Consider the following 27,632-nt stretch of genomic DNA (forward strand, 5'->3'; position numbering starts at 1 on the left):
GAGGGGCTTATGCAGTGTGTGGCTGTAACTATAGAGGGATTTTATTCCACGCTAAGCTCATTTAAAACTTGACTCTATTGTTATTGGCACAGGCTTTTCTTCTTATACCTTCTTAGAGAGCCCCCTGGTAATTGTAATACTGCTTAGAGCAACTCTGTTGTACTTCAAAGAAATGAGAGAAAGCATTAATATAAAGAGCAATGTATTGCAAAAAAGTGATTATTTTCTATTATAACTATTCAATTTTTACAAAAATGTATTCCATTTACCATGAAAAAAAGAAACATCTTTAGACATTATCATGACTGAAGCCTCTATTTTGATCACGTCACAAAAAAAAATGTGTATCATAGTACATTATACAATCAACAGATATTATGTATTTTCCATGTGAGGACATGTATTATTTATACTTTTTCATATTCACAGAACATMTTAGAGTTGGGAGTACATGAGGAACACCCTGTGTTCAGATTTAGGAGAAACCTCAAAACCTCCATCCCCCCCAACTCTCCATTTCCATGCAAGACACAGAATTCACCCCATACCCCACCAMTGGATTAACAGAAAAGCCCCCACCCCAGTAATGCCAGGTTGTGGGTTGGTGGGGGGACTCAAGACAGTAAGGGCCTTGTCACCACACCAAGCCTTAGAAGGCCTCACCTAGCAACCGTAGACGGCAACACAATAACCTTTCACACAGCCGACAGGACGTCCAAAAGGCCCTTTTGAACGGAGCTCAGTTCACCCCTGTGAAGAGGCTGTGCTGCAGTGCTTCATTATGAACAACCATGCCTCTGGAGCCCTGCCAGAGGAGGGAGGGAGGGAGGAGGGGAGGGAGGGAGGAGGGAGGGAGGAGGGAGGGAGGGAGGGAGGGAGGAGGGAGGGAGGGGAGGGAGGAGGGAGGGAGGGATGTGGGGAGGAGAAGGATGAAGCAGTTACAGGATGGAGTAGAGGTATGGGGAAGAAAGGGGAATAAAGGTGAGGAGGATGAAGGAGGAAGATGAAGAGAGGAATGGATAGGAGTAAATTGAGTAAGAGGAGTAGAAGTGAGAGGGATGGAGGAGGAATGGAGGGGAGAGAGGGACAGGACACCAATGGAGGAGTGTTTCAGTTCTGTTGTCACTGTGCCAGTGGCCTTCAACTGTTTATAGACCCCAGACCGGTAATGTCCATTTAAAATCAATGAGGAGAGACACTAATGACGTCACAAGCATGGTGGGCGGATYTGATCAAATTATCAGGGTCTGATGTATCGTCTGAACCGATTTCTGCCCCCCCCCCTCTCTCTCTGCAGAAGGCGTACAACATCAACCAACAGCAGCAGCGTGTGAAAAGCGGAAAGCACCGGAATGGCACAGGTACGTCTGGCCTTCTAAGTGTCATGAAACAATAACAGGTCTGGGAAGTAAAGCCAAGCACCTCTGAGTTACCATCCTGTGTTATCAGCCTTTCCATGTACATAGAAGAGTAATGGACCTGGGCCTCCACTCACCTGTCTTCCACACACTTGGCACATTGGACTGTTTACTGGTCTGGTTACAGTGTTTGTGTTATGCATGAAAACATGTTTTAAAGGGTCCAAATCATCCAGCAAGAACCTTAAGAGTCTTACAAGAGTCTTARAATTCAGGACCTGTACTAACATGATAAACTCTGATTACGTCGATTTTGTGAAATAAAATGACCTATGTGGTACTCAACAGAGACTTAAGAGTCCAACATTAAGTCAACATGTCTTGGAGAGTTTTCTTCAGAGTGCTAAAGAGATTTATTTTTAATCCTAATCCCATGTCTCACTTTGTTGAAAAACMAAGGATATGTTTAATGAAAAGCAATATTCATAACTGTAACAAATAAGTCAGTGAACAACTTGTCACCCAGTTATCTTTTCCATAGTGGTAAGTAACCCTTTCTTTGTCAGGAGAAAAATATCACAGTGATACTGATAACCCTATGGGTGATGGCAGGCAAGCTCATCATCTCTGTGTAGCCTAGCTAATGCTGTATACATTCTACATCCCCTTAAAGCAGAGGCATTGGAAAAGTCATGTGGAGATGAACAGCCCAGTGTGCTCTCGCAGTACAGCCAGCCTGTCTACTGTACTACACTCTGCTGAGTATGAAAGCACCCAGATGATTTATGGTTAATATGAGCATTGGGCCAGAGAGCTTAAACTCTCTGCTAATCCTACCAGCTATAGACCATTGAGGATCAGAGAGAGGAGGAGAGATGGAGAGAGACAGTGGGGGGGGGGAGAATAAGGAAATAGAGAGAGGGGGGTAGTGGAAGAGAAAGAGAGAAAATAGTGAGAAATAATTTTTAAAAAAAAGAGAGAGAGTAGGGGAGAGGGAAAGGGAACGTGAGAGGATAGAGGAAAAGAAAGAGAGAGACAGAAGATAAAAAATGTGTAAGAGAGAGCATGAGAAAGAGAGAGTGAGAGGGGGAGCGAGAGTATCTAACAGCATGTTAGAGAGGGAAGGGAGAGGCAAAAGAGAGAGTAATAATATTAGAGGGAGAGTGAGAGAGCACAGAGGGGAGGGGAGGAGAGAGGGAGGGAGGGGCGGGGCAGTGGAATGCCCAGGGTCATGTGACTGTTTACTCTAGCCTGGGCACAGAAGTTTAAAGGAGTGCTGCACCAGCCCTGCCTCTGACGGGCTTCTACACAGATACATTTAGGTTTCAGAGACAGGACACACAGAGACACCCGGACAGAGAGAGAGAGAGAGAGACAGACACAGAGAGAGGCATGGCACAGAGAGTCACCCACAGCCACAGCCTGTTCCCTCCTGGCCAGTCTGGGAGGCCCAGGGACGTGCTGGTCAAGTCAGGTAAGACCCATGCAAAGCCAGACTCCACTCTGTCACTATGGCAGAACAGCAGGGCTGACAGAGGAATCAGCAGAAGCCAGATTTTGCAGGACAGTGTTTTCTATGTTATAGACTTTGTTTATTTAGGGGAAAGGGAAATTGTGCAAGTACAGAGAAGGTAGTGAGATCTGTACAGTATGTTGATAATACAACATGGTTTCGCAAGGACAGTGGGATGTATTATTGAGGTTAGCTGGTGGGAACTTTGTAGATACTATATGTTGTTGTCGATTTCTATTTATGGGTGAGAACGTGTTTCAGACAAATCTAAGAGTGTTCATTGGCAGTGCCTAGAACAGACAAACATGGAGCGAAAAAATATACTCGAAGTTGTGACATAAAAAGCATTAGATCAGTTTCACAGAAAATCACTTGTGGACAGCTAGCTTATATCTATGACTGATGCATTGGCACAGCAGCACAGATTGTCATGTTAACAGTTTGGGAACGATGTGCTGGACACACCAAGGTGCCACAAAGCTCTCTGACTTCACATGGCAAGATGATGACAGCATAGCATTTGTAATCACTTAATTTGATTATTTTCTAATCCMTAATCCTTGAATAAAGTGTTAAAAAAAAWWAWWAAAAATTCAACTTTGTTTAACCAGGTAGGCCAGTTTAGAACAAGTTCTCATTTACAACTGCGACCTGGCCAAAATAAAGCAAACCAGTGTGACAAAAACAACAGCACAGAGTTACACATAAACAAACGTACAGTCGATAACAGAAAAAGCTATGTACAGTGTGTGCAAATGTAGAAGATTAGGGAGGTAAGGCAATAAATAGGCCATTGAGGCYAAATAATTACAATTTAGAATTAACACTGGAGTGATAGACGTGCAGATGATGATGTGCAAGTAGAGATACTGGGGTGCAACAGAGAAAAAATAAATGACAATATGGAGATGAGGTAGTTGGGTGGGCTATTTACAGATGGGCTATGTACAGGTGCAATGATATGTAAGCTGCTCTGACAGCTGATGCTTAGTTAGTGAGGGAGATATAAGTCTCCAGCTTCAGTGATTTTTGCAATTCGTTCCAGTCATTGGCAGCAGAGAACTGGAAGGAAAGGTGGCCAAATGAGGAGTTGGCTTTGGGGATGCTGTTTATTTCAYATAGATTAATTCAGATAATGTCCAAGCAGAATTTTCATGTTTTGTACCCTTGAGAGTCTTGGGACATTAACATGTGCTCTGGGCAGAAAATCCTTACGTCCAATGTCCGTCATTTGGACAGTGCAGGGCCTCCTATGTGCACTTTAAACTGATCAATGGTTGCTCTGTTGTCATATATTGCTCAAACTGTATGAGACTTCCACCTTTCGCAACCTATTTTTCTGTGATTTCACTTGCAGTATCTGGATGTCTTGTTTATTTAAGTAGAATAACACTGGGTTCACCTCTGTGGTATAATGGCTGAGTTGTGATCAAGTCAAATAAACTGTACTGCCTGCCGGGCATGTTATCAGAGAGTGTGTGACCGACTGCCCTGCATGAGTATGGAAACAGTAACATACTCTACTTAAACATACACACCATGTACTTGGGTCCATTATTCAAGCAGAATGTGCGTACCGTTCTGTCTGTATCACTAATTCATCTAGTGACCCTGAGTGAATAATTTGCTTAATTCAACTCTACAGTCACAATTCTAAGTAGTGTACTGTATGATTCTGATGGCCTGTCTGGTTAGGCTTAACATCCGTCTTCCTTGGCTGCTGCTGATACGAGGTTAGACCCCTGCCTTTTTTAATGATAATGACTTCATGGAGCCTCAGTCTGAATTTCATGGTGTGTCGTCAATCTGTATTCACAGTGTATTCTGGGAAAACAACTCTCCCACCCTGCKCCGTGGGAGCCCGCGTTGCCACGACGACAACCAGTGTTCTGTTTGTATACAATCTGAGAACTCTTTCGCTCTGATTTMTCCTCCCAAGGTGCGTAGCGTCAGAAAGAATAAATTCCCTACCCAAGCCATCTGCATACACTTCCTAGAATACCAGGGAAGTAAATCTCACTGAAAAACATTAGAATGTGCCTTGGTTGAAAATCATAAGGAAATAATTGAWTGACAGGCCAAGCCATTTCACCTTAATTTCCCAAAGTAATATATAATCAAACAATGTGTAGCCTGCTTTCACTGCAATAACCACTTCCTCAGGATAACATAACTTAATATTGGCAAAGAAAGCATTTAAAAGAACAAACAGCGACTCAAACTACATTGCCATAAAATGGTTTGCTGTAGATTGTGGGAGGATGGGGACTGAAAGGGCTCATGTTTCTCTAGCCACTGTAGCCTGAGCCTGCTCTCCTGCTACAGACACCAAGAGGAAAATATTATTTCCCATGCTCTTCAAGGGTTATCAGAGAACACTCTAAACGCATTGTCACAATGCAACTGGATGATGGACTCAGGGCACAGAGGTACAATTAACTTACCCAGGGTACATTGAGATGACATCTAGCTTGGTCTAAATGTCAAATCAATACCACCACAGTCAGGATTATATGACTGAAGAGCTACTGAATTCACCTACGTGTCCGTCTCCCACGTGACACTCTGTATCTCTCTCTTGATCTTTCGAGAGAGTCTTGTCTATTTTACACACACACAGTACATACACAGTACACCCATAGAGAGCAATTCCTCTCACTGTATGAGTGGTTGTGTAGAGATGTGTAGAGATCCAGCAGAGAATTGGAGTACAGTAAGCTTCTTTAGAAATCGCTACTGCTTTAGAAACAGCCAGAGGTGGGACCAAGTCATTATTACTCGAGTCAGAAGCAAGTCTCAAGTCACAAGGTCTGAGTCTCAAGTTGAGTCCCAGGTGGTGAAGGTAGGAAACAACACCTCCACTTTGCTGAATCTCAACACAGGGGCCCCACAAGGGTGCGTCCTCAGCCCCGTCCTATACTCCCTGTTCACCCATGACTGCGTGGCCATGCATGCCTCCAACTCAATCATCAAGTTTGCAGACAACATAACAGTAGTAGGCTTGATTACCAACAATGACGAGACAGCCTACAGAGAGGAGGTGAGGTCCGTGGGAGTGTGGTGCCAGGAAAATAACCTGTCACTCAATGTCGACAAAACAAAGGAGCTGATCGTGGACTTCAGGAAACAGCAGAGGGAGCACGCCCCTGCCCACATCGACGGGACCGCAGTGGAGCAGGTGGAAAGTTTCAAGTTCCTTGACGTACACATCACTGAAGGTCTGAAATGATCCACCCACACAGACAGTGTGGTGAAGAAGGTGCAACAGTGCCTCTTCAACTTCAGGAGGCCGAAGAAATTTGGCTTGGCACCTAAAACCCTTACAAACCTTTACAGATGCATAATTGAGAGCATCCTGTCGGGCTGTATCACCGCCAGGTATGGCAACTGCACCACCCGCAACCGCAGGGCTGTTCAGAGGGTGGTGCGGTCTGTCCAACGCATCACCGGGGGCAAACTACCTGCCCTCCAGGACACCTACAGCACCCGATGTCACAGGAAGGCCAAAAAGATAATCAAGGAAWACAATCACCCGAGCCACTGCCTGTTCACCCCGCTATCATCCAGAAAGTGAGGTCAGTACAGGAGCAAAGCTYGGACCYAGAAACTGAAAAACAGCTTCTATCTCAAGGCCATCAGACTATTAAAAAGCCATCAGTACGCAGCTTCCACCCGGTTACGTAACCCTGCACCTTAGAGGCTGCTGCCCCATATACATAGACTTGAAATTATTGGCCAATTTAATAATGGAACACTAGCCACTTTAATAATGTTTACATATTTTTGTTTTACTCATCTCATATGTATATACTGTATTCTATTGTATTTTAGTCTATACCACTCCGAACATATTTATATTTTCGTTAATTCCATTCTTTTACTTTTGGATTGTGTGTACTGTTGTGAATTGTTAGATATTACTACACTGTTGGAGCTAGAAACACAAGCATTTCTTTACACCCGCAATAACATCTGCTAAACATGTGTATGTGACATATAAAATTTGATTTTGATTTGAAGTAGAATGGGTCAAGTCTCGAGTCAAGTCCAAGTCGTGAATTCTAAGAGCAAGTCCAGTCACACGTTTTCAAGTCTTAGGTCAAGTTTAAAAAAATCTGTACATACAACGACTTGTTCAACTACAAATCTTTGTCTAGTTATTGAGGCTACCAGATAGCCCTGTCATTCTTTTGTCTACAACGAATTTTGATTTGCCTATGTAGTTGTAAAATAGGGATCTTGTAGCAGTCGAAAGGGCATAAAATCAGCAGAAGGCAAGGCAGGTTGACATGTTCAGAGTGTAGAATTATTTACAAGTCTTGGTGATCCAATGGTGTTAGCGCCATTTCATACAAAATATACAAGTAGATTTACCAAATATACACGGGCAATAGCCCAAACTATATAGCCTCTGTATCAGGCTTAACGTGTCCTATCTGAACAAACACAGGTAGGGGGCTTGACTGTACAGCCTCCCCATGAGAAACCAAATTGAATCTGTCTAACAGGAGCTCAAACAGGTAGGCCTGCATAATATAAGCACTTGGCCCACAATAGACCATACAATAAAATAAAATAAAATAAAAAATAAAATCACATTTTATTTGTCACATGCACCTTATACAACAGGTATAGCCTTCACCTTACAGTGAAATGCTTTCATACAAGCCCTTAACCAATAATGCAGAAAAAACAAGTGTAAAAAAAGTTTACAAAATAAACTGAAGTAAAAAAGAAAATAGAAGAATAACAAATAATTGTAAGAGCAACATAATTGAGGTAATATGTACATGTAGGTAGAGGAAAAGTGACTGTGCATAGATAATAAACAGAGAGTAGCAGCAGAGTAAAAATGCAAATAGTCCGGGTAGCCATTTGGTTAGCTGTTCAGTAGCCTTAAGGCTTGGGGGTAGAAGCTGTTAAGAAGCCTTTTGAACCTTGACTTCGTGTTCCGGTACCGCTTGCCATGTGGTAGCAGAGAGAACAGTCTATGACTAGGGTGGCTGGAGTCTTTGGAAATGTTTAGGGCCTTCTTCTGACACCYCCTGGTATAGAGGTCCTGGATGGCAGGAAGCTTGGCCCCAATGATATACTGGGCCATACGCTCTACCCTCTGTAGTGCCTTGCGGTCAGAGGCCGAGCAGTTGCCATACCAGGCGGTGATGCAACCAGTCYGGATGGTCTCGATGGTGCAGGTGTATAACATTTTGAGGATCTGAGGACCCAAATAGTTTCAGTCTCCTGAAGGGCAATAGGTGTTGTCGTCCCCTCTTCATGACTGTCTTGGTGTGTTGGTGATGTGGACACCAAGGAACTTGAAGCTCTCAACTTGCTCCACTACAGCCTCGTCGATGAGAATGGGGGCATGCTCGGCCCTCCTTTTCCTGTAGTCTTGATCAGGTTGAGAGAGAGGTTGTTATCCTGGCACCACACTGCCATGTCTCTGACTTCCTCCCTATAGGCTGTCTCATCATTGTCGGTGATCAGGCCTACCACTGTTGTATCATTGGCAAACTTAATGATGGTGTCGGAGTCGTGCTTGGCCATGCAGTCATGGGTGAACAGGGAGTACATGAGGTGACTGATCACSCACCCTTGAGGGGCCCCTGTGTTGAGGATCAGCATGGCAGATGTGTTGTTACCTACCCTTAACACCTGGGGGTGGCCCATCAGGAAGTTCAGGATCCAGTTGCAGAGGGAGGTGTTTAGTCCCGGGGTCCTTAGCTTAGTGATGAGCTTTGAGGGAACAATGGTGTTGAACGCTGAGCTGTAGTCAATGAAGAGCATTATCACATAGGTGTTCCTTTTGTCCAGGTGGGAAAGGGCAATGTGGAGTGCAATAGAGATTGCGTCATCTGTGGATCTGTTTGGGTTGTAAGCAAATTGGAGGGGGTGGGAAAATGGTGGTGATGTGAGCCATGACCAGCCTTTCAAAGCACTTCATGACTACATACGTTAGTGCTARGGGTCGATAGTCATTTAGGCAGGCTACCTTGTCCTTTGGCACAGGGACTATGGTGGTCTGCTTGAAACATGTTGGTATTAAATACTCATTCAGGGACAGGTTGAAAATGTCAGTGAAGACACTTGCCAGTTGGTCAGCATATGCTCAGAGTGCACGTCCTGGTAATCTACCTAGCACTGTGGCCTTGTGAGTGTTGACCTGTTTAAAGGTCTTACTCACATCGGCTACAGAGAGCATAATCACACAGTCGTCTGGAACAGCTGGTGCACTCATGCATGCTTCACTATGCACATTTAAAGGCAATGTTTTCGTGCTCATGCTGATGTTGGTTGAATCGAACATTATTTTATTTTTTTTGTCCTTTAGCTTGTCTGGTAGGCTCGTGTCACTGGGCAGCTCACTGTGCATCCCTTTGTAGTCCGTAATAGTTTGCAAGCCCTGCCACATCTGACGAGCGTCGGAGCCGGTGTAGTAGGATTCAATCTTAGTCCTGTATTGACAATTTGGCTGTTTGATGGTTCGTTGGAGGGATTCCTTATAAGCATCCAGGTTAGAGTCTCGCACCTTGAAAGCGGCAGCTCTACCCTTTAGCTCAGTGGGGATGTTGCTTGTTATCCATGGCTTCTGGTTGGGGTATGTACTGTGGGGATGGCGTCATCGATGCACTTATTGATGAAGCCTGTGACTGATGTGGTGTACTCCTAAATGTCATCGGAAAAATCTGTGCTTGCAAAACAGTCCTGTAGTTTAGCATCTGCGTCATCTGACCACTTATGTATTGAGCGAGTCACTGGTACTTCCTGCTTTAGTGTTTGCTAGTAAGCAGGAATCAGGAGGATAGAGGTTTGGGCAAAAAAATTACAAATGGAGGGCAAGGGAGAGCTTTGTACGTGTCTCTGTGTGTGGAGTTAAGGTGGTCTAGAGTTTTTTTTTCCTCTGGTTGCACAAAAATATAGATGAAAACAATCTTGGTAAATAGTGTGGTCTACAGCTTATCATGAGATACTCATCTGAGCAAAACCACGAGACTTCATTAATATTAGATATCGTGCACCAGCTGTTATTGACAAATAGACACAGACCACCACCCTTCGTCTTACCGGAGGCAGCTGTTCTATCTTGCCGATGCATGGAAAACCCAGCCAGCCGTATGTTATCCATGTCGTCGTTCAGCAACGACTCGGTGAAACATAAGATATTACAGTTTTTAATGTCCTGTTGGTAGGATAGTCTTGATCGGAGCTCATCCAGTTTATTATCCAATGATTGCACGTTGGCTAATAGGACTGATGGTAGAAGCGGGTTACACACTCGCCGACAGCCRCCTGACCTACGACCCCTATATCCCTGTCTCTTCTTCATGGGGATTTGGGTCTTGTCCAGTGTCTGAAGTAAATCCTTTGCGTCCGACTCGTTAAAGAAAAAATCTTCGTACCAGTATGAGGTGAGTAATCGCTGTTAAGGATAGGGGGCAGCATTTTCACTTTTGGATGAATTGGTGCCCATAGTGAACTGCCTCCTACTCTGTCCCAGATGATAATATATGCATATTATTATTACTATTGYATAGAAAACARTCTGAAGTTTCTAAAACTGTTTGAATTATGTCTGTGAGTATAACAGAACTCATATGGCAAATTTCCAAACAGGAAGTGAGAATTCTGAGAAGGGTCGATGTGAAAGTCATCGCCTATTCAATTCCCTGTAATATATGGATATGTTTGCACTTCCTACGCCTTCCACTAGATTTCAACAGTCTGTAGAACGTGGAATGAAGCATCTAGTGTGATGTGGGGCCGGATGGCTGCTATTTGAGTCAGTGGTCTGGCAGAATGCTAGTTCCTGGTCACGCGCGCTAGTCATGGAATGACCATGTGTGCCATTACTTATACAGACATGAAGAAATGCTCCGGTTGAAACGTTATTGGATATATATGATAACAACATCCTGAAMATTGATTCTCTACTAAGTTTGACCAGTTTATTCGACTTGTAATATAACTTTTTGAAGTTTTCGTCCGACGTTTGCCTGCATCTGCTCCAGCGTTTGGACACGTGTACTACACATGCTAGCAAAAGTTGCGAATTGGACATAAGTAATGGACATTATCGAACAAAACAACGATTTATTGTGGAACTAGGATTCCTGGCATTCAAATCTGATGAAGATAATCAAAGGTAAGGGAATATTTATGATGTAATTTCATATTTCTGTTGACTCCAACATGGCGGAGACATTTTGTTAAATCTGAGCGCCGTCTCAGATTATTGCATGGTGTGCTTTTTACTAAAGTTTAAAAAAAAATTGACACAGCGGTTGCATTAAGAACAAGTGTATCTTTAATTYTATGTAAAACATGTATCATTCATCAAAGTTTATGATGAGTATTTCTGTTATTTGACGTGGCTCTCTGTAATTACTCCGGATATTTTTGAGGCATTTCTGAACATGGCGCCAATGTAAACCTAGATTTGTGGATATAAATATGCACATTATCGAACAAAACTTAAATGTATTGTGTAACATGATGTCCTATGAGTGTCATCTGATGAAGATTATCAAAGGTTAGTGATTCATTTTATCTCTATTTCTGCTTTTGTGTGACTATCGTTGGCTGGGAAAAATGGCTGTGTGTTTTTTGGGATATGGTGGTGATCTAACATAAATATATGTTGTGTTTTCGCTGTAAAACATTTAAAAAATCGGACACGATGGGTAGATTAACAAGATGTTTATCTTTCATTTGCTGTATTGGACTTGTTAATGTGCGAAAGTTACATATTTCTAAAAAATATTTTTGAATTCCGCGCGCTGCCTTTTCAGAGGAATGTTGGGGGGGGGGTTCCGCTAGCGGAACGTGTGTCCTTGAAAGGTTTTAAGATATCCAGAATCTCTTTTTGGTCATAGGAGACGGTGGCAGAAACATTATGTACAAAATGAGTTACGAATAACGCGAAAAGACACGAACAATAGCACAATTGGTTAGGAGCGCAGGCCACGTAGCCTATTTCTATACCCACTGAGGTGCACGCGCTCCTATTACGCACAACCATGAATGACAAGCGGCATAGGACACAGACACACGGAACTCCGATATTACCCGGAAAATATGAACAAAGGAAACCATACATTGAGTTAAATAAACATAGCTTCTACCTCATGAGTCTTGTGAACGTTCATGTGCACAATAAACGTTGCGCCCACTCAGTGGGTAAGAAATGGTTGGCTAYATTAAAATGTATTGTTGGTCTATCAAACATGAAACATAAATGTCTACGTGTTGCAATGCAAGGCACAGGAATGGAATGATGAAACGCTAGAAATGATTGTAGTATTAGATGGAATATAGATTTATCACATAGGGCCGATGCAAACGTGTGAAAGCAAGAACACACATTTCAACAAGAGAAATAGCACTCCCCATTGGCGGGAGTTTGGAGTGTGCAAGTGAAGAGCCMTGATGATGTGCCTATGATGTGTCTTCGCCACAGTAATAATTCATTTTAAACAAATTCCAAATGCAAGCTTCATAAGTACAAAAAAATGTATAATACCAGTAGGCCTATATTAGTAATTGTTGCCACATTGCTGATGAGCTTGCAAAGTAAACAGTTAATATTCTTGAATACCAAACKATTTTTGGAGCTGCAAATGTATTTATTATGGCACTAGCCAATCTGTTGCAGGTTTTTTTGCAAGGGCGATGCTGCGGCTACTGTCTCTGGCTGCATGTAGAGTAATCCAACTAGACTCTGTGCCACAAAATGAGTGACAAAACATTACAAAACCTGGCCAGATAAGTTCAAGTCATCAGTCTCAAGTCAATGTCGAGTCCTGAGTCTTGAGGCTCCGAGTCCAAGTAAAGTCTCATGTTATTTTATTTTCATCAAATTTGTGACTTGTGGACTGGTGTCCACAACTCTGGAAACTGCTCCCTCCATTTACCACCAAGGCTCACTATAGAAGGCATCTGTGATTACAGCGAGTCTGCATTGCTGGACCCGCACTCATAAAAAACAATGACTCTGGTTTTCTCTTTCTGTATGTCTCTTTGTATTACTTTCCATGTATCCCTCCCTCCTTTCCTGTGTTGCTCACTTACTTTCTATTAATTTGTTTATCCCACATCTCTCTCCCTACTGTATTTCCCTCTCTCTCATTTTAATACTTCTGTTATCTCCAGCTCTTTCTGTACTGCTCTCTTTCTTTTGAATACTATATCTCTCATCTTCTCCTTCTCTCTATTGTTTTCTCTCTTTCTATTACTTTCTATCTTTCCCTCTCGGTGAATTGCATTTTACCTGTGCTCTCCCTCTCATCTCTGTAGACTGACAGGCCCACTCTGTTCAGTGATTAATAATGCCCTTATAATCCTCAGACAAACTGGACCTCCTGGGTCATATACTTCTGCTGTTGTTCCTTACAAGTTACTGCAGGTTACTGCACTGTACACAGCTAAAATGCAAGACTGGCACGGTACTTGTCATCCTGCTGTTAGTGGCATTCTGTCCAAATGAGAATGAGGTAGATGAACAAAATGGCCCTAACTAGCATTTCAAACAATGGCCTGAATTCAATGACCTGTATTTCCACGGCAACCCAAGAGACACATTTATTTCTCCATCTAAAATGAGTTGATGTATGTCTTACTGTTTTCAATGCCCAACATCATCTCCTGTTGGTCCCAGTCCATTAACATCCTGTCACTAGCCCTGATTGGGAAATACTGAGACAAGACAACCACAGCTCATTTAATTTTCTGAAATATTAAGTAGCAGAGATGGTGTCTACTTGCACTTGCGAAAGAGAGTCATTGTTCTGAGCGAGCCTACTTGCGTATGACACCTGATCTCTCTCCAGAAACAGTCTGGCACGGATCAGGTGCCTCTTAATCTGTCTGTTCTGATGGAGAAAAAAAATGTGGGAAAAACAAAGGGCTGGGACATTAGGTACAGACAGTATAAACCCATGTCTTTGCTTTATGTACACTATATACAGTACCAGTCAAAAGTTTGGACACTTCTAATTRAAGGGTTTTTRGTTATTTTTACTACTATTCTACATTGTAGAATAATAGTGAAGACATCAAAAGTATGAAATAACACATATGGAATCACGTAGGTACCAAAAAACTGTTAAACACATCAAAATATATTTTATATTTGAGCTTGTTCAACGTAGCCACCCTTTGCCTTGAAGACAGCTTTGCACACTTGGCATTCTCTCAACCAGCTTCATGAGGTAGTCACCTAGAATGCATTTCAATTAACAGGTGTGCCTTCTTCAAAGTCAATTTGTGGAATTTCTTTCCTTCTTAATGCGTTTGAGCCAATCAGTTGTGTTGTGACAAGGTAGGTGTGGTATACAGAAGATAGCCCTATTTGGTAAAATACCAAGTCCATATTATGCCAAGAACAGCTCAAATAAGCAAAGAAAAACGACAGTCTATCATTACTTTACGACATGAAAGTCAGTCAATTCCGAAAATGTCAAGAACTTTGTAAGTTTCTTCAAGCACAGTTGCAAAAACCACCAAGAGCTATGATGAAACTGGCTCTCATGAGGACCGCCACAGGAAAGGAAGACCCAGAGTTACCTCTGCTGCAGAGGATAAGTTCATTAGAGTTAACTGCACCTCAGATTGAAGTCCAAATAAATGATTCACAGAGTTCAAGTAACAGACACATCTCAACATCAACTGTTCAGAGGAGATTGCGTGAATCATGCCTTCATGGTTCAATTGCTGAAAAGAAACCACTACTAAAGGACACCAATAATAAGAAGAGACTTGCTTGGGCCAAGAAACATGGACTTTAGACCAGTGTAAATCTGTCCTTTGGTCTGATCAGTCCAAATTTGAGATTTTTGGTTCCAACCTCGTGTCTTTTTGGTTCAAACAACCGTGTCTTTGGGAGACGTAGAGTAGGTGAACAGATGATGTCCGAATGTGTGGTTCCCACCGTGAAGCATGGAGGAAGAGGTGTAATGGTGTGGGGGTGCTTTGCTGGTGACACTGTCTGTGATTTATTTAGAATTCAAGGCACACTTAACCAGAATGGCTACCACAGCATCGATACGCCATCCCATCTGGTTTGCTCTTAGTGGAACTATCATTTGTTTTTCAACAGGACAATGACCCACCACACCTCCAGGCTGTGTAAGGGCTATTTGACCAAGAAGGAGAGTAATGGAGTGCTGCATCAGATGACCTGGCCTCCACAATCACCCGACCTCAACCCAATTGAGATGGTTTGGGATGAGTTGGACCGCAGAGTGAAGGAAAAGCAGCCAACAAGGGCTTAGCATTGGTGGGAACTCCTTCAAGACTGTTGGAAATGCATTCCATGTGAAGCTGGTTGAGAGAATGCCAGATTGTGCAAAGCTGTCATCAAGGCAAGGGGTGGCTACTTTGAACAATCTCAAATATAAAGTATATTTTATTTGTTTAACACTTATTTGGTTACTCCGTGATTTCGTATGTTATTTCATAGTGTTGATGTCTTCACTATTATTCTACAATGTAGAAAATAGAAAAATAAAGAAAAACCCTTGAATAAATACGGGGGTCAAAAATTTTGACTGGTACTGTATATACAAAAGTATGTGGACACCCATTCAAATGAGTGGATTCGGCTATTTCAGCCACACCCATTGCTGACAGGTGTATAAAATTGATCACACAGCCATGCAATCTCCACAGGAAAACATTAGCKTAAGAATGGCCTTACTGAAGAGCTCAGTAACTTTCAACTTGGCACCGTCATAAGATGCAACCTTTTCAACAAGTCACTTCTTCAAATGTTGGCCCTGCTAGAGCTGCCCCAGTCAACTGTAAGTGCTGTTATTGTGAAGAGGYAACGTCTAGGAGCAACACTGGCTCAGCCGCGAAGTGGTAGGCCACACAACCTCCCAGAACGGGACTGCCAAGTGCTGAAGCACTTAGCGCGTAAAAATCGTCTGTCCTCGATTGCAACACTCACTACCGAGTTCCAAACTGCCTCTGGAAGCATTGTCAGCACAAGAACTGTTCGTCGGGAGCTTCATGAAATGGGTTTCCATGGCCGAGCAGCCGCACACAAGCCTAAGATCATCATGCGCAATGCCGAGCATTGCCTGGAGTGGTGTGAAGCTCACCACCATTGGACTCTGGAGCAGTGGAAACGCGTTCTCTGGAGTGATGAATCACACTTCACCATCTGGCAGTCCGACGGACGAATCTGGGTTTGGCGGATGCCAGGAGAACGCTACCTGCCCCAATGCATAGTGCCAAAAGTAAAGTTTAGTGGAGGAGGAATAATGGTCTGGGGCTGTTTTTCATGTTTTTGGCTAGGCCCCTTAGATCCAGTGAAGGAAAATCTTAATGCTGCAACGTACAACAACATTCTAGACGATTCTGTGCTTTGTGTCAACAGTTTGGGGTAGGCCTTTTCCTGTTTCAGTATCACAATGCCCCCGTGTACAAAGTGAGATCCATATAGAAATGGTTTGTCGAGATTGGTGTGGAAGAACTTGACTGGCCTGCACAGAGCCCTGACTTCAACCCCATCGAACACCTTTGCGATGAATTGGAACGCTGACTGCAAGCCAGGCCTAATCACCCAACATCAGTGACTGACCTCACTAATGCTGTTGTGGCTGAATGGAAGCAAGTCCCCGCAACAATGTTCAAACATCTAGTGGAAAGCCTTCCCAGAAGAGTGGAGGCTGTRATAGCAGCAAACTCTATATTAATGCCTATGATTTTGGAATGAGATGTTCGACAAGCAGGTGATTACATACGTTTGGTAATTGAGTGTATCTGTGTATGTTCTGATGGGACCATTTACATCCTAACATTGGAACCAACATTCTATGAATGATTCTATAACTTCCATTGAGAGCACTGGGGAGTGACTAAATCCCATGCACTTCCCATGTCACTTAGGAATGAGTTATAGTCACCCCATCTTTATTAATTAATTAAAAAMAAAAAAMAAAGTCAAAGCTCGGTGAACCTGGCATTCCCTCTGGGGTTTGCTTGTGTGTACAGTCGTGACCAAACGTTTTGAGAATGACACAAATATTATTTTCCACAAAGTTTGCTGCTTCAGTGTCTTTAGATATTTTTGTCAGATGTTACTATGGAATACTGAAATAAAATTACAAGAATTTCATAAGTATCAAAGGCTTTTACTGACAATTACATGAAGTTAATGCAATGAGTCAATATTTGCAGTGTTGACCCTTCTTTTTCAAGACCTCTGCAATCTGCCCTGGCATGCTGTCAATTAACTTCTGGGCCACATCCTGACTGATGGCAGCCCATTCTTGCATAATCAATGCTTGGAGTTTGTCAGAATTGGTGGGTTTTTGTTTGTCCACCCGCCTCTTGAGGATTGACCACAAGTTCTCAATGGGATTAAGGTCTGGGGAGATTTCTGGCCATGGACCCAAAATATTGCTGTTTTGTTCCCCGAGCCACTTATCATGTTTGCCTTATGGCAAGTGGCTCCATCATGCTGCCAAAGGCATTGTTCATCACCAAACTGTTCCTGGATGGTTGGGAGAAGTTGCTCTCGGAGGATGTGTTGGTAGCATTCCTTATTCATGGCTGTGTTCTTAGGCAAAATTGTGAGTGAGCCCACTGCCTTGGCTGAGAAGCAACCCCACACATGAATGGTCTCAGGATGCTTTACRGTTGGCATGACACAGGACTGATGGTTGCGCTCACCTTGTCTTCTCCGGACAAACTTTTTTTCCGGATACCCCAAACAATCGGAAAGGGGATTCATCAGAGAAAATGACTTTACCCCAGTCCACAGCAGTCCAATCCCTGTACCTTTTGCAGAATATCAGTCTGTCCCTGATGTTTTTCCTGGAGAGAAGTGGCTTCTTTGCTGCCCTTCTTGACACCAGGCCATCCTCCAAAAGTCTTAACCTCACTGTGCATGCAGATGCACTCACACCTGCCTGCTGCCATTCCTGAGCAAGCTCTGTACTGGTGGTGCCCCGATCCCGCAGCTGAATCAACTTTAGGAGACGGTCCTGGCGCTTGCTGGACTTTCTTGGGCGCCCTGAAGCCTTCTTCAAGACAATTGAACCGCTCTCCTTGAAGTTCTTGATGATCCGATAAATGGTTGATTTAGGTGCAATCTTACTGGCAGCAATATCCTTGCTTGTGAAGCCCTTTTTGTGCAAAGCAATGATGACGGCACGTGTTTCCTTGCAGGCAACCATGGTTGACAGAGGAAGAACAATGATTCCAAGCACCACCCTCCTTTTGAAGCTTCCAGTCTGTTATTCGAACTCAATCCGCATGACAGAGTGATCTCCAACATTGTCCTCGTCAACACTCACACCTGTGTTAACGAGAGAATCACTGACATGATGTCAGCAGGTCCTTCTGTGGCAGGGCTGAAATGCAGTGGAAATGTTTTMGGGGGATACAGCTCATTTGCAAGGCAAATAGGGATGTTGCAATTAATTGCAATTTATCTGATCACTCTTCATAACATTCTGGAGTATATGCAAATTGCCATCATACAAACTGAGGCAGCAAACTTTGTGAAAATTAATATTTGTGTCATTCTCAAAACTTTTGGCCACGACTGTTTGTTTAACAGTTAGCGAAGAGGGTGTAAACTAACGTTTCAGCATCTCAACCCACAGCTCCAAAGAGCCCAAACAGAGCCAAGTGCCTTGCAGATCACCTGCCGTTGCTCAGCTGTTGCTAGTGTGTCAATGAGCAGGAATATTTTCCCATCTCATGTTCTGTGGATGCAGCTGCTATTGCCCCTTTATGGAAATGTGGAACCTATGGCCACCTTCCTGTTTCCCTCGCTCAAGCCTCAATTGCTAGTATATTATTACCCTGTTTCCTTTCACAATCACTAACACTGGTATCTTTCTCTGTTCATTCATCCTGTCCCACCATCTCTTCTACTCTCTGTCCTACAGCATCGGCCTATGCGAACCTGCAGTGGGAGCAGCAGCCCAGGCAGGATGGGAGCCACCCACCTCAGGACTACCCTCACAGGGACCAGCCCCCAGTGGCTGGCTACATCCCCCAGCCCAATTACATGGAGGGAGATCATGATCTCATCAAGCCCAAAAGGCTCCTCAATCCAGTGAAAGCCTCCAAAAGCCACCAGGACCTCCAACGAGAGCTGCTAATGAGCCAGAAAAGGTACAACTCCCACCCAACAGAGTCCCATACAAAATCTTGTATGGAACAGCTGACTGAGGTTATTATCCAGCAATCTAGCTATCAGTGTTTTTCAGCTCTTCTGTGTGTACATCTGTGTGTACACACAGGTCAACCTGACAAGGCATTCAGCATTCTAAGCCAAGCCCTCTGTAATGTTTTGCATCACTAATACTCATTTTGTATGAGAGGATGGATTTCCCTACAGTAATGCCCCATTACAGATCCATATGATGACATTAAAGGCACATACCCATATCAAGGCATTACAAAAATAAAGAGATCCAGGATTACTCATAATCACTATATGTACCTAAACATGTACGGATTTACATAAAAGGAGAAGTACATTCTAAAACATAGACATCATTAGTCACGAAAGGTCAGATGACAACTGATCGTAATGCTACAATGGTGTAATCCCACTTCTCAATTATATAAACCAAAGGTACTTTATTGTAACAACATAACAAACAGAAAGGATTGGGTTTAAAAAGGGTCATAATGATTGAAACAAAGTGTAACAGCATAGGCAACATTCCCATTTCCCCTCTCTCCCTCTCCTGACTAGAACCCCATAAACTGCCCCTCCAAACGGCTTTCTGAAAGGTGTCTTGGAGATCCACTCACAACATATGCTAGTAACTACACTTAAAAGTTCCCAAAATATTTAGTTCCCAGGAAGCAGGATATTTTCAACATGCCAGGTTGGGTACACTCTTATAAAAAAAGGGTTCCAAAAGGGTTATTCAGATAACCCTTTTTGTTTCAAGGTAGAACCCGTTTTGCTTCCATGTAGAACCCTATAACCAAAAAGGGTTCTTCAAAGGCTTCTCCTATGGGGACAGTCGAATAACCCTTTAAGGTTCTAGATAGCACCTTTTTCTCTAAAAGAGTTTGGGGGAGATGGATGTTAATCCCCCCACCCACTATTTAAGGGGTCTCAAATAGGAATTCTAAATGACTACAGAGAATCAGCTGTGTTTGGATCTTGGGATGAAAAATATGAAACGATTTTTGCTTGAAAAACAAAAAAATCGACAATAGTTCTGTTTGCTCATCTTGAGACGCAGTAGCCAGTATACACTTTCTCAAAATAGTCAGAATTAATAAAAAAATAACTAAAGAAATCTGTCATTAATTTGGACGTTATTGCAGAGGAGATCATGGTCGCGCAATTTGACATCTAAGGTGTTTGTTGCAGTAATTCTCTAGTGAAATTTGCATAAAAATMAGTCGTCTATCATTGTATGACAACAAACACTTCATTGAAGAATCCCTAATGTTGACCAATGACTGAGCAAGGACAATTTTTGTGTGCACGAACAGCCAAAAAAACCTTGTCGAAGACCAAAACGAGCAAAAACYTCACAAAATGTTGTCATAATATGCACGAACTTGCCTTAAGGCATATAAAATAGAAACTAACCAAACAGAGCAGTYTTTTCTTTCCATTGAAACCTGTCGTCTGTCTCTCTCTCTTTCTCTCAACATTCAGATCTCTTTAATTAGCAGGCCAATTAGAAGCCAGTTGACAACCCACCAAGATACTGTCCCAATCGCTGAATTGTTGGGAACTGGGCAAATCCCCATGGCTCAAGCACTCCAACCATCCTTGAGGGGACAGTGGGAACTCAAACCTTTAAGAGAGTGGGCAACAGAGGGCCTTTTATGCCCCTACAGCCCTGCTGTTTTCTAGTGTTCCTCTTGTTTGTTTCATTATGCAGTTGGATTTGTATTTATAGTCATGGTATTCAGTGATCATAAACATGAATCCAAACCTTTTACAACATGCAAGAAGAATACAATTATATAATGCCATAGAATGGCCCGGAAACCCCATTCCCAGGAAGATAGAATGCAGTACATAATGGTGAAATGCCTCCTCTATCTGCTCTTCCCTTTCTGTAATCAATCTACCGTATGTTAATACATTTTCATGGTGTATCTGAACTTGATTACACTGTAGTTAGTCAGTTAATCAATCAGGTGCTAAATAGGTTATAAGAACAACATCATCATACAGGAGAGCCAGACCAATCATTTATAGCCCACAAGTCTAGTAATACATAATTCACTCCAAAATAAATCTGTTAAAACTTCTTAGGGCTGCAATCCCGTTAACGGGATCGATATGACAACAGCCAGTGAAAGTGCAGGGCGCCAAATTCAAAACAACAGAAATCTCATAATTAAAATTCCTCAAGCATACAATTATTTCACACCATTTTAAAGATACACTTCTTGTTAATCCCACCACAGTGTCCGATTTCAAAAAGGCTTTACAGCGAAAGCACCGCAAATCACAGAAAAACACAGCCATTTTTCCAGCCAAAGACAGGATTAACAAAAAGCAGAAATAGAGATCAAATTAATCACTAACCTTTGATGATCTTCATCAGATGACACTCATAGGACTTCATGTTACAAATCAAATCAAATCAAATGTATTTATATAGCCCTTCTTACATCAGCTGATATCTCAAAGTGGTGTACAGAAACCCAGCCTAAAACCCCAAACAGCAAGCAATGCAGGTGTAGAAGCACGGTGGCTAGGAAAAACTCCCTAGAAAGGTCAAAACCTAGGAAGAAACCTAGAGAGGAACCAGGCTATGAGGGGTGGCCAGTCCTCTTCTGGCTGTGCCGGGTGGAGATTATTAACAGAACATGGCCAAGATGTTCAAATGTTCATAAATGACCAGCATGGTCAAATAATAATAATCACAGTAGTTGTCGAGGGTGCAGCAAGTCAGCACCTCAGGAGTAAATGTCAGTTGGCTTTTCATAGCTGATCATTAAGAGTATCTCTACCACTCCTGCTGTCTCTAGAGAGTTGAAAAACAGCAGGTCTGGGACAGGTAGCACGTCCGGTGAACAGGTAGGTTCCATAGCCGCAGGCAGAACAGTTGAAACGGAGCAGCAGCATGGCCAGGTGGATGGGGACAGCAAGGATCATCATGCCAGGTAGTCCTGAGGCATGGTCCTAGGGCTCAGTCCTCCGAGAGAGAGAAGAAGAAAGAAAGAGAGAATTAGAGAGAGCATACTTAAATTCACACAGGACACCGGATAGACAGGAGAAGTACTCCAGATATAACAAACTGACCCTAGCCCCCCGACACATAAACTACTGCAGCATAAATACTTGAGGCTGAGACAGGAGGGGTCAGGAGACACTGTGGCCCCATCCGATTATACCCCCGGACCAGTGCCAAACAGGAAGGATATAACCCCACCCACTTTGCCAAAGCACAGCCCCCACACCACTAGAAGGATATCTTCAACCACCAACTTACCATCCTGAGACAAGGCCGAGTATAGCCCACAAAGATCTCCGCCACGGCACAACCCAAGGGGGGGCGCCAACCCAGATAGGAAGATCACGTACATATATTACACAATACATATATGTTTTGTTCGATAAAGTTCATATTTATATCCAAAAACCTCAGTTTACATTGGCGCCATGTTCAGAAATGCCTCCAAAACATCCGGAGAAATTGCAGAGCCACATCAAATAACAGAAYTTCTCATCATAAACTTTGATGAAAGATACATGTTTTACATAGAAATAAAGATACACTTGTTCTTAATGCAACCGCTGTGTCAGATTTCAAAAAAGCTTTACGGCAAAAGCACAATATTCAATAATCTGAGAACAGCGTTCAGCCACAAAAGGAAACAGTTACCCGCCAAATTGTGAAGTCAACAAAAGTTATAAATAGCATTATAAATATTCACTTACCTTTGCTGATCTTTGTCAGAATGCACTCTCAGGACTCCCACTTCCACAAGAAATGTTTGTTTTGTTCGGTAATGTCCATCATTTATGTCCAAATAGCTTTTTTTGTTAGCGTGTTTGGTAAACAAATCCAAAGTCAGGAAGCGCGTTCACTAAAAGCAGACGAAATGTCAAAAAGTTCCGTAACAGTCAGTAGAAACATGTCAAACGATGTATTGAATCAATCTTTAGCATGTTTTTAACATAAATCTTCAACAAAGTTCCAACCGGAGAATTCCATTGTCTTCAGAAGTGCGATGGAACAGAGCTCCCTCTCATGTGAATGCGCATGGTCAGAGCATGGTCAGCTCATGATAGACCTTACTCATTCCCGTCTCCTTCGGCCCCACTTCACAGTAGAAGCATCAGACAAGGTTCTAAAGACTGTTGACATATAGTGGAAGCCGTAGGAAGTGCAAACTGACCCATATCCCACTGTGTATTAGATAGGCGATGAGTTGAAGACCTACAAACCTCAGATTTCCCACTTCCTGGTTGGATTTTTTTCTCAGGTTTTTGCCTGCCGTATGAGTTCTGTTATACTCACATACATCATTCAAACAGTTTTAGAAACTTCAGTGTGTTTTCTATCCAATAATAATAATAATACGCATATATTAGCATCTGGGCCTGAGGAGCAGGCAGTTTACTCTGGGCACCTCTGGGCACCTTTTCATCCAAGCTACTCAATACTGCCCTTGCAGCCATAAGAAGTTAATGAAAGGACATGCATGTCTCACCTGCAGCCTCTATTCTAGTAATATGACCATTACTAAATATGTCCACCTTCCAGTGTTGATATGACAGAGAGAGGAAAAACCAGTGCACTAAACCTGATTCCATATATGTCCTTGGGGTTATGTAAGGTTATCTTTCACTGAGCCTGCTTTGGTGCTTCTGTCAATGTTCATCTAGAACAAACAGACACCACATCGAGGGGCCCATTTGGCCGTGATCAGCAGATTATTATATTTCCCTTGAGATGCACACACATGCATTAGCGTCTGCTTTTCTACAGGCAGGCAGGCAGGCAGATATTCAGAGGTAAGCTGGCATGGCACCATGCTTTCAATTAAGCATTTATCTGCAGGGCTTGGGTTGGCACTGCTACTGGTGCTAAGAGGGGTATGGCTGTGAGAGTCAAAGCCCAGAAGAGGCAATCTGTGTTGGGCACCATGACAGAGAGAGCCCTAACAACGCTGGGAGATAAGCCACATCACTGAGGTGGGGGTGCAGGAATTAGGTCATCAAACTGAACAGTCTCTCTCTCTAACTGATTGGTCTCCACTCTCTTTTCTCTGATTGCTTTTTCTCTCCTRCTCTCATTCGCTCTCTCGCTGTAGATAAGGCTTTTTGTATCATTGAGTGGCATTGATGGCTGGGAGATCTGAGGGTGCGGATGGAAGAGAAAAGAGGGACTAAAAAGCATTGACAACAACACACAGAGAGAGAAAACATGTTTGGGTTCAAATGTCACTCCAGTTCACAATGCTGTGTAGCTAGGAAGGAAACAGGAGCCTATCTATGGATTTCTAAGCAGTGAGGAGGTATAGAGGAGTCAGTGGTCCCAGGGTCATGCGTATAGACAACAGAAACCAAAAAGTAATATAGTGGGCTCAGATATCAGCCCTTTTAATGTGCTATTCTTGTCCTGTGGTTGGCAAGCGAACTATACCTTCCATAGATTTCTTGCGGAAAATAGATTGTAGTCAACACTGGTAGTGTGTTCCTTTCATAAACAGGCTGCATCGACACYGCAGTCTAGTAGTGTGTGCGTGAGAGTGTGCGTGTGCGTGTGTGCGTTTAGATACTACTGCACTGTTGGAGCTAGCATTTCGCTACGCCCGCAATAACATCTGCTAAATATGTGTATGTGACCAATAAAATGTGATTTGATTTTTATTTGTTTTGTGTGCAGAGAAGCGGGTGAATGCTGATGAACACAGAATCACTCTATTTTAATCACCTCCATGTTTGTTTGTGTACACCTCTCCGACTCATTCGATGAGCACAGACCAAATTAATGAAAACACTAATCACACCTCCCATAGCAGCCCTCCCTCTATCTGCCACGTAATACAAACCTGTGACTGCACCTCCCTAAGGAAGAAGAAGGCACTACATTGATTTAATTAGCCGTCTCACAGAGGAGAACTGAGAGGAGGATTGCCAAGAGACCCACTGTTTTGATTTACATTTGGTTGAGTTGTCAACTAACATGAGTTCAAAGTGAAATCAACCAAAATGTCACCATGTCATTGGATTTAGGTTCAAAGTTAAATCCACCTTAAAGTTGGATTTAGGTGGATTTTTGCAAATCCAATAAGTTTTTCACATTGATTCAACGTAATAATGTATCATTTTTGGGGGTGAAATGACGTGGAAACAACATTGATTCAACCAGTTTTTGCCCAGTGGCGAGTTCAACACCTATCTTATCCTGAGTGTAATAGCGTGTCACTCTGAAGTTAGCTGATGTGAGATATCAAGGGTAGATATTGAATGTATTCTTTATCAGTTTAAGAGGCCACGTGCAGTGATTGAATAAATTCAAAGTATATTAACAATTGAGAAGGATGTTTTTTTTACCATCCTGATGGAACAAAAGTCCCACCACCAAGCCTCAGCAGTGTGCTTCCTGTTGGCTTTTTCTATCTAATTTGAAAAGAGGCTGCCAATATGAATGGATTGGCATCACCATAGAGATTCAGAGACACACACAGAAACACAGCTCGTGGATCACCAGTCCCTAGCCCGTTCATGTTAGGACTACAGGAACCTTTATCAGCAGGAACATTTGCTTTAGGCTACTTCTATGCAATTGTTGTTTGCTAAACTGCAACATAATCCTTTCACATTTGGTTATTTTTGTCAAATTATTATAATAGAATCATGAAGAAATCAATGGGTGAGGACAGGATATCAGATGACAGAGCAAAATCAGAACTTAGCATTTAGCATGATAAGAGGGACCTCTGCTGGAGACAAGATGAAAACATTGAAGTTAAATTCAAATGCTTATGACCTTAGTAAATACCTTCTCTCCCTCCGGCTCATAGGGGTGGTGTTGTTGCTGTGGAGTCTAAGCCGGAGCTGCAGCGCGTGTTAGAGGCCAGGAAGAGGGAAAAAATTATAAAGCAAAGGAAGGAAGAAGATGAGGCCAGAAAGAAGATCTCTCCTCTGGAACAAGAGCTCCTCAAGAGGAAGGAGAAGCTAGAAGAGGTAGGAATCATCAATCGGTCAATACAATTCTATTAATATAGAACATTTTACAAAGGCATCAGTCACAAATTGTTTGAATAAACTCCCTTTTGTTTCTGATTCAATTGGAGAAGGAGCAGGAAAAACAAGAGGAGACAGTGAAAGCCCCAGAGTTTGTCAAGGTCAAGGAGAACTTGAGACGGACGTCCTTTCACAGTAATGGAGAGAAAGAGGTGTAGAGACAAACCGGTCCAGGTATACAATTTAGTTGGAATCTGCTGGAGTTTGCACACGTGTGTATTATAAGTGTGAATGGACAAAGAACTGCTGTGTTGTGTTGCTCTGACTGCACAACTCAGACAACAGCAAGGAACTTCTACCTGTTACAAGGACTGGTCGACAAGCCATGACACAATGCCTTCACAATCCTACTCAGAGCAGAGACACAGAGAGAGAGAGACAGAGAAGGAAGGTTGACTCTGCATTGGACTAGTGTTACAGTCAGTAGCATAGGCCAAACTATAGCTGTGACATCTCAATCCAGAGAAACTGGCATGAGTGTGAGGGTCAAAGAGGGGAGCAGCTATTCACTAGTGGACATAGTGTTCCGTATTGCAATGACTCTAGAAATAAAGCCATGGTGGGTGTTCTTCTACAGTGTGTCAGAGCAGTGGTTACTTTTCATTTTAAGCTGTGTATATCCAAGAGTCATTCTCTAGGATACAGTATAAGAAGCACACTGTACCTGCACATACAATCAATACAGATTGTTAACAGGAAACAATCCAATTAACTTCATGGCACACTCATAATCTTCTCATGCAATTTAAGGTCACGCATCTCAATGTGAAATCTCTCACAGAGAAAGTTCCTATCCCTAACAGTGCCTTCCTAGTTGCATGTCATCCTAATCAAAAAGTTAAAAACAAGAAAAGCTATCATTATGAAACTGTATACTATCAATCATTTAATGTCACGTGGGCATCATATAGAGTACTGTATGTAGGTGAATGTGAGTGTTGGTGTGATGTTGAAGAGACACAAGAGGCACAGATATTTATATTACCTCCAACCACATCTCACCTTTTTTTTCGTAACATTTACATGTTTTGGAAAGTTATATTTATGTTTTGTGCTAAAGGTGTGACGCAAGGTAGATATTCTCACATTTGTAATTCTATCACAGCTCTTTTTAAATAGTATTATGTAGCGATACACAATTAAATGCAATCAGTTGAATAATTTTATTTAAATAAGGCACTTTAGAAAATGAAATTATGTATCTGAATATGTATTTTAGTGATCAATTATGAATTAGTCATTTTTTAAATCCTGTCTTTTTAAAATCCAATGATTAAGTTTGAATTTGTTTTTATCCTGATTGCGTATATTTGTATTTTTGTGTTTTTTGCACCACATATTGTTCTCTGCCTTTACTGACTACTGAAGCCACTTACAATGTTTAATGGTATAAAACTGTACATGTTATAAACATGAAGACATTACTTCTCATTTATTTTTCAGTCTCTTCATTGCATAAAAGTATGACTCTATTAATGTATGATTATTTCAATAGCTTTTACAATAGCACAATGATTGTTATGAATAACCAGCAGCATACCACCCTGCATAC

General features: G+C 42.5%; 1 protein-coding gene across 2 annotated transcripts; it reads left to right on the forward strand.

The window, feature by feature from the left end:
- Window positions 1-2,615: 2,615 nt before the first annotated feature.
- On the forward strand, window positions 2,616-26,883 carry LOC111969954 (protein FAM107B). Of its 2 annotated transcripts, none has more exons than XM_023996357.2 (4): window positions 2,616-2,832; window positions 18,774-19,002; window positions 25,858-26,020; window positions 26,131-26,883. In XM_023996357.2, the coding sequence occupies exons 1-4, from the start codon at window positions 2,751-2,753 to the stop codon at window positions 26,236-26,238; spliced, it is 582 nt and encodes a 193-aa protein (XP_023852125.1). In that variant the 5' UTR covers window positions 2,616-2,750; the 3' UTR covers window positions 26,239-26,883. The 2 variants fall into 2 exon arrangements, with proteins under 2 accessions (XP_023852125.1, XP_023852126.1); XM_023996358.2 differs by having other exon boundaries at window positions 26,134-26,883.
- Window positions 26,884-27,632: the final 749 nt, after the last annotated feature.

This window comes from Salvelinus sp. IW2-2015, linkage group LG11 (assembly GCF_002910315.2).
Source record: "Salvelinus sp. IW2-2015 linkage group LG11, ASM291031v2, whole genome shotgun sequence".
Lineage (NCBI taxonomy): Eukaryota > Metazoa > Chordata > Actinopteri > Salmoniformes > Salmonidae > Salvelinus > Salvelinus sp. IW2-2015.